Source organism: Bidens hawaiensis, unplaced genomic scaffold (genome assembly GCF_021521415.1).
Source record: "Bidens hawaiensis isolate Kalapana, Puna unplaced genomic scaffold, B.hawaiensis_p1.1 tig00039938_1, whole genome shotgun sequence".
Taxonomy (NCBI): Eukaryota; Viridiplantae; Streptophyta; class Magnoliopsida; order Asterales; family Asteraceae; genus Bidens; species Bidens hawaiensis.
Window position 1 is genome coordinate 152,646 of NW_027497019.1, and position 12,268 is coordinate 164,913.

The 12,268-nt window shown below is 34.5% G+C and overlaps 2 protein-coding genes and 2 non-coding genes across 4 annotated transcripts; all 4 read right to left on the reverse strand.

The window, feature by feature from the left end:
- Positions 1–57: 57 nt before the first annotated feature.
- LOC143591582 (putative serine/threonine-protein phosphatase 2A regulatory subunit B'' subunit TON2) lies at positions 58–6,918 on the reverse strand. Its single transcript, XM_077071756.1, has 12 exons — positions 6,733–6,918; positions 5,518–5,609; positions 5,235–5,297; positions 2,755–2,853; positions 2,286–2,444; positions 2,072–2,143; positions 1,811–1,940; positions 1,554–1,618; positions 1,351–1,426; positions 1,128–1,229; positions 837–1,029; positions 58–475 (listed from the first exon to the last, which is right to left on the reverse strand). Exons 1-12 carry the CDS (start codon positions 6,869–6,871, stop codon positions 238–240), a joined length of 1,428 nt encoding a protein of 475 aa, XP_076927871.1. The 5' UTR covers positions 6,872–6,918; the 3' UTR covers positions 58–237.
- On the reverse strand, positions 667–790 carry LOC143591587 (small nucleolar RNA snoR104). Its single transcript, XR_013145713.1, has one exon. It is a non-coding gene; the product is annotated as a small nucleolar RNA snoR104 (small nucleolar RNA).
- Positions 4,865–4,987, reverse strand: LOC143591588 (small nucleolar RNA snoR104). Its single transcript, XR_013145714.1, has one exon. It is a non-coding gene; the product is annotated as a small nucleolar RNA snoR104 (small nucleolar RNA).
- A 750-nt stretch (positions 6,919–7,668) lies between the features above and the next one.
- On the reverse strand, positions 7,669–11,706 carry LOC143591583 (putative cyclic nucleotide-gated ion channel 14). Its single transcript, XM_077071758.1, has 7 exons — positions 11,388–11,706; positions 10,763–11,300; positions 10,046–10,258; positions 9,646–9,947; positions 9,462–9,573; positions 9,147–9,383; positions 7,669–8,527 (listed from the first exon to the last, which is right to left on the reverse strand). The coding sequence occupies exons 1-7, from the start codon at positions 11,414–11,416 to the stop codon at positions 7,799–7,801; spliced, it is 2,160 nt and encodes a 719-aa protein (XP_076927873.1). The 5' UTR covers positions 11,417–11,706; the 3' UTR covers positions 7,669–7,798.
- Between the last annotated feature and the right edge of the window lie 562 nt (positions 11,707–12,268).

Here is a 12,268-nt window from a genome sequence, read left to right on the forward strand (position 1 = left end):
AATGAAATAATAACACAAGCAAGATATCTAAATATCGGTTTGGCAACAAAAGCTATCAAGAATCTGAACTCATCAATGCAATATAACATTTTAGCACTCAATAATACTGAAACAAATTAGTTTTGTAAAGCAAGCACTACAGTTATCATTAATTTTTACATAAGATACACACATGGTTCTCGAAAAGATGTTAATATGTATACTGTAATTGTCACATTATTAAGCACACCAAAATGGCTATTCTTCTTCGGGCTCTTCCTCCTCTTGCAGAAGGTTTTCTCTGTTATCGTGTGCCCAGAAGCCACGAACGTCTATAAGCATACTTGCAACGGTCCCACCTTGTTTGCAAGATAACAAATCTGAAAGTGTGATCCTTAGAGGATCTGCTGGTTTCACCATATCCCAAATTTCATCCCTAACATCCTCTATGCACAGTTCATAATTTCCACCCTCGATCCATTTCTGGTGCACGTCTCTGAATTGTATGCAAACAAATATCACAATTACAAGACTCACAAAATGCAAAATGCCATTAAATCAGTGCAAAACTGATTTGCTTTATGCTTACAAAAACAAGAATTATCTTTTTGAACTCCAATGTGCACACTAGTTTTTAGCTTTGACTACACATAATAGTTATTTAAAAGATTAAAACAAGATATTTTATTATGTATCTCGTAATCTGGAGGCTTGTGAACGTGATTTGTGCACAACAAGCAGGAAAAGTCGAGACTTTCTATTTGATATAGGAAGGGCATATCAGGCAGCATTTAAACTTTAAATGCTCCCCTTCTTTACTTCCAATTAAATTCTAGACAGATAAACAAACATGTTACCTGAAAAGCGTGTGAATATCAGCTGTTGTAAGGAATCCCCTTCCATGAAGATCTAGACATCTGAATAAATAAGTTATACCCTCAGGAGTATCTTTATTCTCTAAGGCTAGAACAAAGTCAAGAAAACTCTCAAAATCCATCTCCCGAGCATTCCCGCTCCCAATTTTGCCACGTCGCACATGCTCATCAAAAGCTGTTAACATCATTAAAATAAAATATTTTAACATCATTAAAATAAAATAAAGATATTTCCTTCCAAATAAATGTGAAATATGTTAACAGTTTACTTACCCCTCTCGATAAAGATATCTGTGAGTGTACCGTCTGCATATTCTCTAAGTTCCTGCTTGCTAAGTGAACCGCTTGAGTCTTTATCGAGTGCAAGGAACATATCTGTACATGAATATGAATAACCAAGGTCCAAGTCTACAGCTTAGTTTTCGTTCACTATTAACGCAACTTAAGTTCAAAAAAAAATAGTCATATAATTAAATATTAAAAAAAATAGGCTCACCGCATATACGCTGTGCAGATGTCAGTGAAAACCAGTTTTCAGCCTGTTCAGTATCAGTAACTTCTTCCTCGCTTTCCTATTATAATGATTAATGATGCAAAAGCACAAGCAGTAAGGAAAACATAACACTAAATAATTGGAGAAATGATGATTTAATGTAGAAACTAGAAAATGCCAACAAAGGCGTACAACTGGCATATTACCTGGTGCAGTTCCATAAGTTCTTGAAGACAGTTACTAAGCAGCACTTTCTTTATGCATGCCTTTCCTGCAAATAATTTATTAATAAGAAAAAGAGAAACCCATAGAAAGACATCATTCTTCAGTTTGAAGATATCTAAAGGCTTCCAAATGAGAATTGCATAGAAAGCCAGAAAAGGAGCTGAAAACAGCTGGTATTCATGATTGTTGGAAACGAAGAACACTGAATTAAAGGGAACGAAATAAGAATAAAACAAACCTCGTCTATTGGGATCACAAAAGAACAACTTGCGTGCAGCTATTTTGCAATACATTGTAACAAAAGGTCCAGGCATATCACGTAGTTGAGCCAAATTAGGAATTAGACCACGAATATAAGCTTCCATTTCCTATAACATCAGATTACAGAAAGTAAATAATAATAATAATAATAATAATAATAATAACAAAACAAAAGGTTTGATCTGAACAAATTAAATCAAATTGTACAAACTGAAGATTAAGATAACGAGATACGTACATTAGGTTGAAGGAAACCATCAGAATCCTCATCGAGCTCACTCATATCAATTCTGGCCTGAGTAAGTGAAACCTGAACCAAAAAACAAAATATTTGGGCTTGTGGAACTAAAAAAACCCCTAGCTAATAAAGATCTATATAATTAAGCATTAATATAAATATCACGCGAAGAAAATGCTAAAAGATCAAAAGAATAGAGTAGATTAAAACTCACCGTGCGCATTACATAGAGATAGAAAGGCAAAATAGCAATTCTTCCTGATTCATCCTTTTCAAATTTCATAAAATTTGAAGGGCTGAAAAAACGCCGGCATTTTGGGCCTATTTGCTCGGTACAAACAGAGGCAATGTGACAAAAGTCTTCATAGTTCATCTATAGATGGTTAATAGAAAGAAAGATATCAGCATCACCATTGGATGATGAAACAAGAAGCACAAAAACTAAGATGGTAAAATATTATAAAGAAATTAAATCAATCAAGTAAATCTGAGCTGTATTAGCCAGGATCATTACAAAAAATAGCGTGATCAATGTACATAAAGGTAAGCCCAAGTGCACAACTAAATATGATGTGCCACAAAAAGTGCACGCTAATCATTCATTATTTGCATGAAAAGTGCTATTAGATCCAAAAACACAAAAGAGGAAAACTATATATGTGACATTTTGATGAGGTGGATACCTTCTCTGCACCGGTGGCATCATCAATAACACAATTTTCTCTCAAGCAAACCCACATAGCATCCAGATCATCAGCGTTCAGCAAAAGATCAGATTGCTTCTGCATCAACATTACACAACTTTAAGTACTTATCCCTAAAACCCTAACATGATAGCAGAACTAATTAGGCAGATTTGATTTGTAAATGGATATAGACTTTAAGTTTGAAAGAAAGAGAAGAGACAGACAAACAAACAAACAAACAAACAAATGTACCCAGTAAAATCTCATTCATAGAGTAGGGTCTAGGGAGATGAGAGCAAAAGCAAAAATACTAATAATAGTAGCAAAATACCAATAACAAAAGGTAGTGATAAAAACCAGAAACAATGTGATTAGGGTATACAACAAAAGTTTATTAATTAATAAAAAGCTAAGAATTTAAACTTACAAAGTTGTAGTGTTACACACTTACACCATCAATCAATCAATCATACCCAGTGAAATCCCACCAATAGCATAGCTATAAGTAGGGTCTGAGGAGGGTGGGATGTAGGCACTCCGTACCTCTATCCACATGGATAAAGAGGTGGCTTCCAGAGAGACCCTCAGCTCTAAAGTATATATGTATGAAGCAATACAAAGGAAATCAGAGTTCAACAGCAGCAGCAGCAGTAGTAGTAGTAGTAGTAGTAGTAGTAATACTATTTATGTAGAGAAAATATTATTATGGTGTGTGACTAAAATCAGGTAAATAGAAGCCCTAAGGTATTCCTTTCTCCCTAAAAATCCTTAACTTTAATTCTACTTCTCCAAGAATTCCTATCCTCAACCATGCCCTCGAAGAGGTTTAGGTCTATCAAATCATGCTTAATCCTCTCATCCCAAGTCAATTTAGGTCGTCCTCTACCCCTTCTCCCCTCTATAGTAATGTTTTCTATGGATCTAACAAAATTCGTCGTTTGTCTTCTCTTCACATGTCCAAACCATCTCAATCTCCACTCTCTTATCTTGTCTGCTATGTTCGCTATCCCTAATCTCTCCCGAAACACGACGTTTCTTATTCGGTCTAACCTTGTGTGCCCACACATCCAACGTAGCATTCTCATTTCTGCTGCCTCCATCTTCCGCACTTGTGCCTTCTTGATGGCCAACAATCTGTTCCATATAGCATTGCAGGTCTAACTGCAACCCTATAAAATTTTCCCTTTAGTTTAGTTGGGAAACTCTTGTCGCACAATATACCTGTGGCTGCTTTCCATCTACCCCATCCTACCTGAACTCGATGGGTCACATCACTGTCTAATTCCCCATCGCTCTGAACAAATGATCCTAGATACTTGAACTTCGTTACCTGCGGAACCATCTGCCCTTCAATGGTAATCTGTGCGTCCTCATTGTCGTTTACCCCTCCAAAAGCACAGTGGAGGTACTCCGTCTTAGATCGACTAATCCTTAAACCTTTTGTCTCTAAGGTTGTTCGGCACTCCTCAAGTCTCATGTTTAGATCTTGTTTTCTCTCAGCAAGTAACACAATATCATCTACAAACATCATGCACCATGGGAGCGTCCCCTGAATCGACTTTGACAACTCATCCAAGACTGCTGCAAAAAGAAACGGACTCAGCGCTGACCCCTGGTGAAGACCTACCTCTACAGGAAAGAAATCAGTATCACTATCACCCACTGGCGCACGGACACTTGTTGCACTCCTAGTATACATATCCATAATTATCTCTATGTATTTCCTGGGTACTCCTCTACCCTCCAAGCACTCCCAAAGCACCTGTCGTGGCACACTGTCGTACACCATATGCAGGTCACACTTCTTCTCCCTATATTTTTCCATCAATCTTTTTATAAGGTGTATTGCCTCTGTGGTGGAACGCCCCGGCATGAATCCAAATTGGTTCACCGTAACCTGAGTTTCTCGTCTAAGTCTAACCTCAATGACTCTTTCCCATAGCTTCATAGTATGACTTAGTAGTTTGATTCCTCGGTAGTTACCACAACATTGGGCGTCTCCTTTGTTGAATTTCACTAAACTTAATGTGTTCATTTCACTAAACTTAATGTGTTCATTGGATAAAAAATTTGTTGAATTTCTATACTAAATCAAGTGTTTCTGGTCATATGTATCTCATAATCCAGAGGCTTGTGAACGTGACTTATGTACACAAGCAGGAAAATTAAAGACTTTTTTCTTGGTATAGGAAGGCCATATTAGGCAACACTTCAACTTCAAATGCTCCCCTTCTTTACTTCCAACAAGATATGCTTGTTTTAAAATATTTTTCTGTTTAATAGGTTGAGACTGAAGGTTTAATAATAATTGGATTTAAAAATGCATAAAAGAAAAACACTTTGAGGAATTGTGGGTGACTTTCATATCCATTAGTTCACTTTAAACTCTCCAACCAGACACACACAATTTGAACAGGAAATAAACATAACTTGACAGTAAGATACAGAACGAATTGCAGTAAAGTAGAAATATGCACCTTTAGAAAACGATATTTTGCCAACCTTTGGACTCTGTTGCTAATGGAACCATCCTCAGGTTTCTGATAAGAAAAAAATACATAGGATAGTTAGAAACTAAAAGTGAAAAGTATTCTAGTTGGTAAATGGTCAATTATTTGTGTTAAACTATGTCAAGTCAAATGCTCTGTAATCTGGGGATGGATGGTGTACTAACAAAGGTCACATTGTGAAGTCAACAATTTCTAACTGAATGCAATAAAATTACATAATCAATAACAACAAAATAGTAGTTATTAAAACCTTCTTATAGAAACTTGGGATTGTGCCAGCTTCAGCACTCTTTTGTTGCTTTTCTTTAAAAATATCAAGCAAGATTCTTTTTGTTTCTAGCTCTGCAAAACAAGTTGTGAACATATAAGTTAGATAGCTACGGAAGAAATATACACAGTATAGTCATGACAGTTAAGACCATTTTTTAGAGCATTATGAAACTATAACTTGAAAATGTTAATCTGCAGACCAAACATATTGCAATAGACTTGACTACAATTGTCAATAGGAAGTTATAAAAGAACATGACATTTGTAAACCGTTTAGGAAAATACAAGAGGCAAGTAGATCTAATATAAAGTGGTAGGAAAGCTTAGTATTATCATGAAACCATATGAAGATTTGGATAGCCTCCATAAAAGAAAGCTTGATATGCTCTGAGGAGCATTACAAAATTCCTACTGTTTGTACTTCCTTGTATTTATCTTTATCTAATCATATATTCCCATATTTACAAACTTAAACAGTTAACCCAAACCAAGACTCAGTTTTTACCAAGTTTTAACATCGGCTCAAGCTCACAAATAAAACAAGTTGGATAAAAGTGAAAACAAGAACTTAAACTCATTTGCACAGTTGAATTGGCTATATCATACACATGTGCAATGCAAAAACAGAATGTACATCAGGTAATAGCAAACTATTGTCCTAAAATATTAAGGGACGTTTTCATTTTACATCCTAGAACCTTTTTAAGTTATATCAACCGTTTCTCGCATGCACACATGACTACTTGAGTGTTAGAAACTCTTCTTCTAACTATTCCAAAATTCAAAATTTGATAATAACTTTTCTAACAACAAATTGACCCTTAGTCATGAGGATAATGCAAGCAAAGTTCACCAAAATATCTAAACATGCTTTATCAAACTGGTTCAAACTTTTCCTCTAACTAGACTCTAGCTTGCAGAAATCCATTATTACAAAAAACAAAAAATAAAAATAATAATAATAATAATAAAATCTAGCCAATCTTAAGATGAAAATGGCCTCAAGTTTACATTTTTCCTCCAATCTCAGACCTAAATATTACTTAGAACCACATTAATCATACAAATCATCAGTCTTAAACCTAAAACATTCATCAACTCATATAACTATTAACTCAATGCAAACACAGAAACCCTAATTACAAAACACACACCACAATTTGAAATAAACAAGTTGAATTTGTAATAATAATACCCATAAGAGCTTCGGAGCCTAGACCGGCACCGGATCCGATAAAGCGGCGAAGATTACGGACCCACAGCATTGAAGACGCCGGCGGAATCTTCCGAGATGATGCGTCGTGGCCTTCACCGTCACTTGAACCACTATACATTGATGTGTATTTACTACACACTTTACTTGAATATTTGATTTCAAACCCTAGAAAAATGAATGACTAGAGTCTAAGCCTAAAACAACTCCTTGTGATTTACTTCTATATATATATTAACCGGAAATATAGTGAGTCAGTGTTTGTTTGGTGTCAAGCATTTGTGATTTTATCATATAAAAATTATAATATCAAATATAGTCGTTGCTCACTCACACTTAAATTCGTGTAATTGGTTACAGATGTCACAATTATGTTTAACCAATTTATAAAAACGTATCAAACAGGTTAGCATGGAATAATCGTGTTGTGAAATGAGACATAAATGGCTTAGCAGATCGATCTTTTTACCTAAACGTGCAAAGTGACTCAATACTTGGTTAGATATTTTCTAAAGAAAATAGTAATCATAATTCAAGTTATAAGTAACAACTATATTATACTTCTTTTGCTTATTTTGTGTAATCATTACGTTATTTAAACAAATTTATTCAAAAAAAAAACTCATAAGTCAAATATTACAGTTCGGGACGAATATCGGGTCAGCTGTCGTGATCACTTTTCACAGTATTATATCATCTGGTAAATAATGATAAATTGATAATCAAAGTTTTTACCATAATTATATCACATTGAATATTGTAATGACCCAATAATAAAAGTTATAATCAATATATTATTTTTATTCCTACTATGCAATAATTTTTAGCATATTTAAAAGCAAAAAAATGACTATAACTCTTGTTATATAACTATCTAGATATCAATAACAAACAGAGTTAATCATTACTAACCTTTAATCATGTTTGTTACAACATTTAACGGTACATATAAACACACTATTAGTTATACCAATCCCAACTTAGTAACTACACAAGTATGATATCAAATGTACCACATGTATCATACATATCCTGTATAAATTAAAAACTAATCATCTTCTGGCTCAGCAGAAAAATCAGGCTCTTCAGGCTTCTGCAACTTAATCAAATCAACATCCTTTGTTTTCAATATCCCACGCCTCGTGTTAGTAGCGAATCTCGAAGCTAGTATTGTGACATTGAGTGGATTCGCGTTGTATGACGATGCATCATCATGATGTTCAGTTTCATGACCATCATGATGATGAACATCTTCATCGTCATCAGGACGATATGATGACTCGCTCATACTCAAATTCCATTGCATTCGTCTCTTCTTTATTCGTCTCCAAGCGGCTTGAATAAAACACGCAGCCCATGTTCTCCAATGATACGAGTAAAACCGGAATGTGTGTTGTAGTTTCTTGCTGTGTAACCGTCTGAACTGATTTGCAACAAACTTTAAGTCTTCTGCACGTAATGCAAAAGCTTCCACTTCGCTTAATGCTTTAACGGTTCGTGTGGAAGATGGTAAGTTTAGAGTGGATTTCGGGAGTAGGGCCCATGCGAGCAACTCTTCGCCACAAAAGTCACCGGGCCTTAATGTGATTGAGTTGAAAAAGCCTGTTCGGCCTCCGTTGGTGGTGGAGCTATCGAGTCTTCCTCGAATTATGAAAAGCATCTGTGAAACGGGATCTCCTTCGCGTACTATGTATGTGTCTTGAGTACTTAGTGATGACACTAACCGCTCGCATATAGCATCGAGTAGTTGATCGTCCATTTGTGAGAAAAATGGGACCTGTAAATGAATATTTACAAACTCAATGTTACATCACAAAACACTAAATTATTACGAGAACAAAAATACCAAGTCTAAATTTTTTTCTTTTTTATTAATGTTTCATTTATTTTTAAAATCTTATACTTCTTAAATACAAAAGTGTATGCTATGCAAATAAAAAACCCCTTATTTACTTATATGTTTTTATAAATTTTGACTGTTTACCTACACGTGTAAGTTATGTGTAGGTAATATAACCAAAATACATTTTAGGTTCTATATATAAAAGATACCTTTTTTCATACTATTTTTTTAATTTTCATGAGAAAAGAATAGACATTGCATTTCAATTTTCAACCATTTTCTTATATTTTTATAAAATTTTAATACTGAAAAAATGAATTATTATTTTGTTCTAAGTAATTCTTGTAGAGAATCAGGTTTTGCTAATACTCATATAATTAGCATGAACGATACATTAGAAAAAAAGCATTTTTATTGAAATAGCGTAGGAGGATTTATGTATTAAAAACACAAATGGGATGAATATCGACCTCTTTTAACTCGTTTGACCCATTTGCTGTAATTTTTTCATTTGGCCCGTTAGAGATAATACAAGAAAAGGTGAGCATCTTACACGTCGAACAAGATCAAGACACAAGTGGCGTTGTATGTCTCGACGAAGATCTGAAGGCAAGTTGCGCAAAATAGATTCTTCATCAACACCGCGTGTTGCAAGCCACTTGTACTGAACAAACTTACGAACACGTTCTTGCAAATCATGAGGTAGTTGTCTGTGTCTCATCCATGACTCAGTGTCTCGCCTTCTAAGCCTCCATTCCTCAAGCCTTACAGTGATGGATTGTAGATATGTCTACAAAAAATGACCATAAAATAAGAAAACTATGCATTGTTCAATCAATAAATCAATAATATAGACTAGAAACATTACCTGCATATTTCCTATTAAATGAGCAAATAATACAAGTCCCATGATCGCGATGAGTATGGCGAACGATGTTTCTCCAATAAACGTGCTTGTGGACAAATTTTGTCCATATGAACTGCATATCATCATATTTAGAATATTAATTTTTTATGTAGTTAAAAAAATGTAGAAAACAATAGAACCATACCTCAAGTTTTGTAAGCCCCACCACAAGCAATAGAAGTATTTCTCAAAGAAATTGGCGGAAACTACACCTTTTGCAACAGCAGGCCCAAATATCCCATATTTGAAACCTGTACCATTGTCTGGATCGCAAATTTGAAAAAGATTTGTCCCGTTGGCCCATATCTTCCGTCCGTCATCGTTTGACGAACCACAGTCCAAATAACGAAGTGAACACATCATTGGATTATTATCGTGTCTGCAAGTTGTTTTCCAACATGTTGCGTGTCGTTCAAATGACAACAAGTACCATGATGACCCTAAAACCTACCATAACACACAAGTAATGATTTAGCCAATAAAGACGGAAAAAGCTTGTAACTTTAGAGGTTTAAAGATTGGATATTAAAGAGAATATTACTTACATGACTGGCTAACATGTATAATACAAGATTATATGCTGCACCGGCCCAAGCGGTTTTCGTGACAACACCAGTAGTTTTGATGATTTGAGAGCTTAAAGGGAATATCAGATAAAGTCTTGGAATGTATTGGAGGAGCACAATAAGTACTAAAGCGTTGGTGGTGTGATCCGCACTTGGGGTTCTTATTGCCGGGATAATGAACCATATGACAGTCTGAGTAAGATTAAAATAAAACACCATGTGAGTTTAAATTTCAAAATGTTTTATACCATAAGAATGAGAATAGATGTCTGAAAATTGTGATTACTAACTTCGGTTAACAACGATTCTACTATTTTATAACCAAAGTTACCAAACAATCAAACAAATAAACACACAAAGTAAAATCCACTCATAGCAAGCTATTGATAGGATCTGAGGGGAGGGTGGGCCCGAGGCTGCTCCCATTGACCCCCCCCCCCTACTCCGAAAGATTTTTTTTACATGTAGAGTATAGTAATCCAGATAACATAAAGCGTGACTAAGGGAGTCAAAACAACAACAAAAACATGTACTGGTAATAACATTAGTAGACTATCGATAACAAAACGTTTGCAATATCAGTATCACATAATCACTTTCAAAACGCACATACAGACACAACTAGTGTCAAAACATTTCAACTTTAACAATTTTAGCTAAAAAAGATTATTAAAAGAGAATCAAAATCATACATACCTGCGGTAGAGGCAATGTAGCAACAAGATCTATAAAAAAGTTCGACTTCAAGTACCGCCTCGCAATCTTCTCCTGATCCATAACAAGTTCACCTCTACCCAACACTCTGGAACTCGGCGAAACATACGCAGTCCTGAACTTAATAGCTATATTCAACATATAAAACACATCCGCCATCGTGCGTAAACACGTCACAACAATCCCTAACTTTAAATCAGACAACATACAAGAAGAACCACCACCTTCACTTTCAACAGAAGGCAGATAAAAAAACAATGGATCCACAAAAAGTGCCACCAAACATGAAAAAAGAAAAATCCTATTCCATTGTAAAATCACATCACTTCCAGGATCCAAAACCCTTTTTTCCTTTGACTCATTGTTTTCTTCAGGGTGGATTCTTGATCTCCCTAATTTAATAATACCAACATGACTAGAACTTGAAATTGGTCTACTTTTACCATTGTTCATCAACAATGGAGCTGAAACCTTGTGTTCAGGTAACTGTTTTTCTGGGATTTGCCAAGAATGGTCAAACCTGTGTAATTGTTCAAAATATTAATATAACAAGAATGTGAAAAATGCATAAAGGTGTTAACTTTATAGCAAAAAGATGGGATTTAACCTGACTTGCTTCTCTGATTTGAAGTCCATGATGATGAATTGGGGTAAATCTTTAATCTTGAACAGTACCCATGTGGAAAGCTTGCATTTTTATTATAAAGTTTTGATTTTTATTGTGTGGGATGAATGTTAGAAGTTGAAAGTTAGAATCTTTTTGGATGGGTTGAAAGATATGCATTTGTACATGGATTGGTGAAGAAGAATCACAGTGCAGAAACCCACAAGATTTTGATGAATGAGCTGAAACTGTGTTTTTTGTGAAAGAAAGAGTGGACTACAAAATATAGTCCTTCAAGTATGTTTTGTTTTACATTTTTGGTCCAAATAGTGTATATTGTGCTGATGAGGTCAATTCATAAATATCTTCTACCTAATTAAGTTTTAATAAGGTATTAAATTTAAAGCAAATATCTAAAAGTTAAAGTTTATAAAAAGAAATATAACCTAAGTTTACGAAGAATCGAGATCGGTGCTTTCGTTCAAGAAAATAATTAAGTCGTAAAATTTGTCTAACTGATATGTTTCCTTTACATTTTGATAAAAGATGGATTTTATTTGATATGGTGCAATGGTTTTGATTTTGGATAACATTGTGAGTAGTTTGGTTGTTTGATTTGGATATTATAGTTTTGTTTTATATTTTAAGCTTTATGAAATCTGAATGAATAATAAATCTTGAACGAAGATGGAATTAAAAATGTTGTTTTAGATGATAGATTATAAATGACAAAAGATCTCTTACACAATAACCCTTTGTTACACAAATTATCCAGATGATTGATCGAGTTGAAATAATGTTACAATAACAAATTTTGTCACTAAGCTATAAATTCAAAATGGCATAAACTTAAGGGACTATTTTGTAATTAGTTTAGAAAATCT